This window comes from Sinocyclocheilus rhinocerous, unplaced genomic scaffold, assembly GCF_001515625.1.
Source record: "Sinocyclocheilus rhinocerous isolate Xijiao unplaced genomic scaffold, SAMN03320098_v1.1 scaffold623, whole genome shotgun sequence".
Lineage (NCBI taxonomy): Eukaryota > Metazoa > Chordata > Actinopteri > Cypriniformes > Cyprinidae > Sinocyclocheilus > Sinocyclocheilus rhinocerous.
In genome coordinates, this window is record NW_015644631.1 from 432,006 (window position 1) to 440,253 (window position 8,248).

General features: G+C 37.2%; 1 protein-coding gene across 1 annotated transcript in view; it reads left to right on the forward strand.

The window, feature by feature from the left end:
- mef2ca (myocyte enhancer factor 2ca) overlaps positions 1 to 7,420 on the forward strand; it is a 33,785-nt gene extending 26,365 nt beyond the window's left edge. The window contains exons 4-11 of the mRNA XM_016576413.1: positions 471 to 611; positions 842 to 1,028; positions 3,354 to 3,401; positions 5,046 to 5,218; positions 5,406 to 5,429; positions 5,765 to 5,894; positions 6,254 to 6,377; positions 6,980 to 7,420. Of these exons, the coding sequence (XP_016431899.1) occupies positions 471 to 611; positions 842 to 1,028; positions 3,354 to 3,401; positions 5,046 to 5,218; positions 5,406 to 5,429; positions 5,765 to 5,894; positions 6,254 to 6,377; positions 6,980 to 7,340 (1,188 nt within the window). The 3' untranslated portion in view covers positions 7,341 to 7,420. The remainder of the gene's footprint in view (positions 1 to 470; positions 612 to 841; positions 1,029 to 3,353; positions 3,402 to 5,045; positions 5,219 to 5,405; positions 5,430 to 5,764; positions 5,895 to 6,253; positions 6,378 to 6,979) is intronic.
- The last annotated feature ends 828 nt before the right edge of the window (positions 7,421 to 8,248 follow it).

An 8,248-nucleotide genomic window follows, 5' to 3' on the forward strand; every position in this document is an offset into this window, starting at 1 on the left:
TATGATTGACTGATTGATTGATTTATATTGTATTTTTATTATTATTCTTGTATAGGCCATAATGTTCAAACCATATTTGCTTATTTTATGTGTAGTAATAGTATATTTTTCTGTTTATTTTATAATTTTTGTTTTCAATGTAGTGTTTCTGCACTATGTATTGACACATGTTTTTTCTACAGTGTATTTTTGTTTGCTTCTGTTGTATCTTTTGGAAACCTGAATAAATCCGTTTGGATTAAGAATCAGGAAGATGCATGTAGATACTTTACTCACACAGATTTTCACCAAAGGATGGATTTTATCATTCTATTTCATTTAAGCCCAGAACATGCCTTTTCCTTTTTCATCTGTGAACATGTTTCTGTCTTGATGTGTCTTGGGTGTAATCTATAGAAGTATATATATATTTTAATCTCCAGATTTTTAAGTATTTTTACAGTGTAAATATTTTTGTGTATTTGTTTCAGACTCTGAGGAAGAAGGGTCTAAATGGCTGTGACAGTCCTGATATTGATGCTGAAGATTCAGGCCACAGTCCAGAGTCTGAGGACAAATATCGTAAAATCAACGAGGACATTGACCTGATGATCAGCAGGCAGAGACTGTGTGTAAGTGGAGTCAACTTTTCAGATGTCAGAACTGGTGGTTGAACCAATTTGAAATCTCATAATAGCCAAATATTAGCAGAATAATTGTTAAACATCCCAAATGTTTATCCACTCACATATTAAATATTTATTTTACGGTAAATTCATTAGTTTTTCAGCATTGTATGTGTTTTTAATTTAAAAATTCTGCTTTACAGGGTTGATTGATTTCCATGCATTTTGTTTTATAGGCCATCCCCCAGTCTAATTACGACATGCCCATCTCAATCCCTGTGAGCAACCCCAACAGCCTGATCTACAGCCACCCAGGAGCGTCCCTGGGCAACCCCAACATGCTGCCGCTGGCTCACCCCTCCCTCCAGAGGAACAGCATGTCCCCTGGAGTGACCCACCGGCCCCCGAGTGCAGGCAACACAGGTACTGACCCGCACCGGGCTCTCCACTTTGCCAGGGACTCCGGATTGGAGTATAGTTTCAAATAATGTTCATTTCCACACTTTATTGACATCATTAGAGAGCAGCTCCACTGAGGACCACCAACAGCTCCACTGAGGCTATGAAAACACGCCTCGCATGTATTCAAACACCGCATACAGATCATTACATACGCTCAAATATTTCTTTCAGCCATATTCAGCTGGGCCTGTAATATAAACACTGTGTACTCAGCAGAACTCCTGAGGCTGTCCCAGAGCGGAAAAAAAAAGTGTCTGTCTCGATGGGAGTTTTGGCTGCTTGTAAAGGAACTCCCGGTTTTCAGCGGGCAAATAAAGATGACCATATTTTCCTTTTAACTCCCGTTCTGCGTTTGTGGTCTAGGCTTCATCCAGAGGAAGTTTGGTCAGCTTATGATTTATCAAAACACATTATCTGTACTCTGAGCACATGTATATGGGTGTTTCTTCAACTGTCACAGGGATTGATTTTTACGAAAATATACAGATTTTAGCTTCTTTTTTAAATTCTTGTTATTTGAATGTTATGCCTACATCTTTTACATTAAAGACTTTATGTATAGATTCAATCTTAACATGTGGAAATCCATCCAAAAATTATTTATTTAATTGTTGAAATAAAATCTAATTAAAAATAATTTTATATTTCTTTATTTTTTTTAAATGTATTTATATTTTGTATTTTTAATATAGCTTAAAATATTTAATTTTTCAACTATTAACAAATATTAAACAGTGAAAATTTTAATTTAAATGAAGTGTGATTTTATTAAAAAATTTATTTTATATTTATTATGTAATTTTACAAAATAAATTAATCACTAAATAATATTAATTCATTAAATTGATTACATTATTTTAGATTTATTACATTTAATTAACTACAATAATCTAAACAAAGAGTGAAAACATTTATTATGTGAAAAGTACTTATACTGATTTTTAAACAAATCTTGTGTTATTTCAACCACAACCGTTTTTCAGTTAATAAAAGTTTATCAAACATTTGTGTACTTGTCTACTAAAGAAATGGAAGAACTACCGAAGAAACCGATGGACTTGTCTGTCAGTTTGTAAAAACAAGCAACAAAAAAGTGTTGAAAGTTACACACAATTATGCAAACTTTATCCCAAATTTTTTTTGTTGATATAGCTTAATTGAAAAACAATTTAAATACAGATAAATATGTATATGTGACCTTGGACCACAAAACCAGTCATAAGGGTCAATTTTTTTTCGAAATTGAGATTTATGCATCATCTAAGAGCTGAATAAAAACAAGCTTTCCATTGATGTATGGTTTGTTATGATAGGACAATATTTGGCCGAGATACAACTATTTGAAAATCTGGAATCTGAGGGTGCAAAAAAAATCAAAATATTGAGAAAATCGCCTTTAAAGTTGTCCAAATGAAGCTCTTAGCAATGCATATTACTAATCAAAAATTAAGTTACCCAGTGACTTAAGACTGCTTTTGTGCTCCAGGGTCACATATATGTATATAAAGTCAATAAAACGGAAGTATAAATAAGTAGGAAGTTTAAATGAAATATATGAAAAAAGGAGGCCTTTTTATTGCAAAAATGTTTTTGATTTGAGACGTGGTGGAAATGGCATTTGCTTCAGGGACGAAAAAATAAAGAAACTACAGTATTCTCCTGTGATAGACATATATGCACCTTTGGATATTAGTAGACGAGTGTGACAGCGTGAAAAGTCTTAAAGGAGTTTCATTTCTAAAAGTCCACAGTGCCAAAAGAAACATCCAGATATGTGTGTTTAGAAGCTATATAGAAAGAGAAAGAGGAAGGAAGGGGAAGAAAAATGAACAAAGTAGTAGAAAAAGACAGTCTGTGTGGGAAGTGTAATCCTACTGTGGACTTGTTATTATTGTCTAAAAGATCTATTTTGTGCTCTGGTCAGAGTCCTTCTGACCGCAGCGTCTGTCCTGTCATTATCCCTGGCCCTCCTGGAACAATTTGCTTCGTATTACGGGAGCAAAGCTAAATATGAGTCTTGGCAGAGACCGCGACGTCTGAAACCGCGCAGACTTTTCAAAGGTTTTTCTTGGACGGTGGCATCTTCTCCATAGGGCCGAACAGGGGTTTGTGGGTTCGGATAGACTTACAGATGGGTTTTTTTCACACTGGCTCTCATACATATATCTTAGTGAGCATTTGAATGTCGAACGGCCCGTCTGGCCGTAGGAAGGAGGCGTCAGTCAGGCGTGGTGTATGTGTTTTGAGTGTCAGTCTTGTTTAATGTCTTCTCTGTCCTATCCTCAGGTGGCCTTATGGGTCCAGACCTCAGCAGCGGAGTGGGCACCAGTGCTGGTGAGAGTCGTGTATATTTACCATACGTGTATGTTTGCTGTCTCAATAGACAGACGGAGCCACTTGGTTTGATTCAAAGCTTCCTTTCGCTTGGCTAGTTCCTCCCCGGATATTTATCCAGCGCACCGCTGTAGGATGTTGCGGTGAAGGGTCTTAAATAGTATATTTAAAGAACCGTTTCATAAAAATCATCCTATGGTTAATTCTAATATGATGAAGCCATCAACACCTTCGTTAGGCGAGAGGAAGCATAACACAACATATTCATAGAACGTCAAGATTTGAGGCTCTGATTCCACCAAAAAAAGGTCCAAAAAAGTCTAAATTATGTACAGTTCGTTAGTGAACACTGTTCATTCATGAAAGAGATTAAAAGCCGCTTACATTTGAGCCAAAGCATGCATGAAAGAGTTTTAGCGAAGCTCACAGAAAATGGACTTTGCACATTGTCACAGCTGTGGGATTGGACTCACTAGCTGTCAACACTATCACTGGTTTGGTGCAGACGACTCAAACAGACCATAATGAAATGCAAATGTTGAAAACTAGAAGTCTAAATTGTCTTAACTTTTCTTTTTCCCAAATGCAAGTCTCGGGAAATATCAAAACAGCTAAAAGTGATTCTTTGCTAACTTGTAAACATCTGAGAAAATATTCAAGTAAAAAAGTACAAATGTACGTTTGGCATTTGTCATTTTTTCTTCCATAATGTTGATTTTTTTTCAGTTGTTACTCGTGAGAGAGTTCTGTGGTGTTACTGTGACAGATGGCAACAATTTAGTGACACCGTCTTGAAAAAGACCACAGATCTAATATTGTAGCTGACTTCTTAGAAAACATGTGAAAACATAAAATATGAAAAGATAAAATATCTTGAAAACAACCACAGATACTATAAAATGTGACATTATTATTAAAATTTTTTTTTTACATTTTAGACAGATTTATCAAAATCTGTGACAGCTGCGAGTCATTCACCAAGCCGTTTTAAGGTTCAAGGACTTTTTATGACCTCTTCAAACAGGAAGTAGTTCAAAAGCTCTTTCTAATTATTATTAAAGATGTTTTATAACACCACAGAAATAGAATCTTCAAAAGTTAAATTATAATAAAAATATATAAACAAAAAATAAAAAAACATTTACAGTTATTATTGTAAATGCTTGTTAACTTTATTATTATTATACAGAAAAGTTTTTATTATTATTATTATTATAAAACTTTCCAAAAAATGTAAATGTCTTTACTGTCACTCTTTATTTATTTATTCATTCATTTATTTTTCACAAAATTAGTAAAGAATGCAAAAAAGTGTTTATCTGTTATTTAGACCAAAACATTGTGTGAAGATTACATTTATGTGGTTAAATTGTCAATTATGCAAACGTGGGGACATAGAATCATGATTTGTTGACATCTAAAGCTTTGTTTTTTTTCTATTCCACAATTAATGAAACAGAACTTAAATATATTTCCATCAGTCTCCATTAATGTTTTGATGATAGTTCTTTCTATATTGTATTTATGAAATGTAAAAATCGCTCTGACATGGTTTGCAGCGCTTGCCGTAGAATATAATATAGTAAATGTGTTCTGTATGGTCACTAGTGTTAGACTGACGCTTCCTTTCTGACTGTCCCATAGGAAACGGGTATGGAAACCACCGCAACTCCCCTGGTCTGCTGGTCTCTCCGGGGAGCATGAGCAAGAACATGCAGGCCAAATCGCCTCCGCCCATGACCATGACCATGAGCAACCGCAAGCCCGACCTGCGCGTCCTGATCCCGCCCGGCTCAAAGCACACCATGCCCTCCATCGTAAGTTTACACAACCATTACAACACATCCAATACCATCGCTGGATGTCAAGTTCAGCTGCAGTTAGGTTGGGATTTCAAGCAGCATTGCCCATATAAAACCAATTCAGACCATCAGATATATGCCATAAAGTTAGATTTTTTTTTTAGAACTAATTAGCGTTGTATTCTTTTTAACTGCTCACCAGTCGGAGGATGTTGACATGTTGCTGGTAAGTAGTATTAAAATTGCAGTGAAACACGATCATCAAACACCGTCGTTCAAAGTAATAAAAAGAAACAAGTTTGTATGTCAAATGCACACAAAACAGTCTCATTCCTCTGTTGCCAAGGGGACTGCTTTAAAGGTTCCCATAGCAACAGTGGAACTCCTGCAGTGGTGGCTGGATGTTAGATGAGTGCGGTGTGGATGGTAATTACTCGTTATTGGTCACATGATCTATTAAGCGGTTAGATGGAGCAGATATGACACCAGCTGCATATTTACTATTTGCCAAGATTGATTTAATTTTGTTGCTGTTGTTTTAAATATATTTCTTTCCCACAGAACCAGAGAATAAACAACTCCCAATCGGCCCAGTCTCTGAGCACACCGGTGGTGTCTGTAGCCACGCCCACTCTGCCAGGACAGGGAATGGGCGGCTACCCATCAGCCATCTCTACCTCATACGGTACAGGTGAGAGCTGAGGACAATTCAGAAAATATAATATAATATAATATGGCAAAATTACATTTTGAATGGTAGTATATATTTTTATTTCATTTTTTAATTTTAATTTTATATATTATCATGTATATTTTATTTAACTTTTTACTACTGCAATTTCTTTATAATACTGTATTATTTATGTAGGCACATATACATTTATTGTATATTGCTCAGTTAATCTGAACAATCGGAAGAGTCTTGATAACACCACCAGGTGGCAGCATTGACTCAATATTCTTTGAGCAACTTGCTGTTGCAGTAACCCTGAAGATTCAAAGCCGTCTATATGCAGTGAGTTGAACAGAGATCTTTCTCTCCCCTTCTAGAATATTCTCTCAGCAGTGGAGACCTGTCCTCTCTGTCCGGTTTCAACAGCTCGGCTTCTCTTCATCTGGGTTCGATGACCGGCTGGCAGCAAAACATGCAACATTCTGTTCTTGGACATCTAGGGTGAGCAGCATCACCCTCACCCGTGCAACCCAAACACACTGGATATCAGCTGTAACGCTCACTATAACCACAGAAAAATCACTGTGGGCATGAGCAAAGCATCAGATCCTAATGTAATTTATTAACATTCATAATTGATCAAATTAGAATCATTTATTAAAATTACACATTTTAAATAACAAATGTCAAACTCTAAAATAATCTCAAATTCATGTGAATATTTTCAGTTCAGTTTTTCACAATCTGAGATTTTATTTTCATTACAAAGCAAAAATTGTAATAAAAATGGTCAAACTTATATAAAAGAACATAATACAGAGTCTCAAATTCATGTCAGTTTTTTCAGTTTAACTTTTCACTTCAATTATTTTGCTGCTAATATAATTTCTCATATAAATATTTGTATTAAATCTAAAAAATGTAATTCGCTGTCTCAAATTTTTGGACTTTACTATTTGAAAAGTGCAGACGAATCATTAAAACATGGGCCTTAGAAAAGAAATCGTTTGGGTTAATCTCTCAAAAACTGTGGGGAATTCATCATTTTTTGCAGTTGCGTTTTTTCCTCGGCCTCTAACTGTGTCTTTCCTCTCTGCCCGCAGGAACTGCACCAGCACACCGTTATGTCAGAGCTCCACCCTCTCGCTGCCGTCCAATCAGAGCCTGCACATCAAATCCGAACCCGTCTCTCCTCCCCGAGACCGGGCCGGAGGCACCCCGGGCGGCTACGCTCAGCCTCCGCCCCAGCCGCAGCCAGCGTCTCAGCCGGGTCAGCTGCGGCAAGACGCGGGCCGCTCTCCGGTCGACAGCCTGAGCAGCTGCGGCAGCTCGTACGAGGGCAGTGACCGCGAGGAGCACCGCATCAACTTCCACTCGCCCATGGGACTGCTGAGACCCTCTCAGGACGAGCGGCATAGCCCGTCCGTCAAGCGCATGCGTCTGTCCGAGGGCTGGGCCTCGTGATCGCGGATGGCTTTTCTATGCAAAGATTTCACTTTAGTATTATTATATTTGTTTCTGCAGAGTGTGAGTGCTACATCAAGTATTAAAATTGATATATATATATATATGATAAAGGGGCGGGTGGGTGTGTTTGTGATTTGGGGTTGGGGGCATGGGACGTGCATCGCTTGTGCCACGTGTGGGGAAAACTAAAAAAAACAAAACAAGAAAAGATACATGCAATGTATGCAGTGTATACAAGCATACAGGATTCAAAAGAGAAGTCTGGTACTCTTGTTTGGTAAAGCTACTTTTTAGTTTCAGTAATATATTATGCATAATTAAACTATTAATAGAGGCATTGATGTGTCTCAGGGCTCGTACAAGTAATATTCCCGTGCAGACCGGGGCCTTTATGCTCATTTGCAAATGTATGTTATCACAGACGTTGTTGTGTTGCAGGTTCAACGTATTTATGTAAATAGAGAACAATGAGGCTTTTGGGTAAATGAGCCTGCCAGGATTTGCAGACTTATTTACGATTAACGGAGTGAGAGAGAAAGCCATCACACACCATTTTAAGACTAACCCGGACCCGGGGCTGAGGAGTGTACGCCGTTTAGAGTTCTAAATGGAATCGGGAAGTGTTCTAAATACACAAATTCTCTTGTAAATGTTGTTGATATTTCAGAGCTGTGTTAACAACGTTAAAAGTTCTCCTGGCCATGTATTTCCTATCCCCGGTGGAAGAGATGTACAATACATTTTGCTTATATTTTCATAAAAATGCAGAGCATTTGTTGCTACCTGTTGACCACATGAGTCAGAATGTGATTTCAAGCTTTGCCGATGTTGAACAGAGAGGTAAAGCAGTGTGAGCTCCAAAAATAAAGCCATATAAACAATTTCACTTCAGGCTTTTTTTTTTT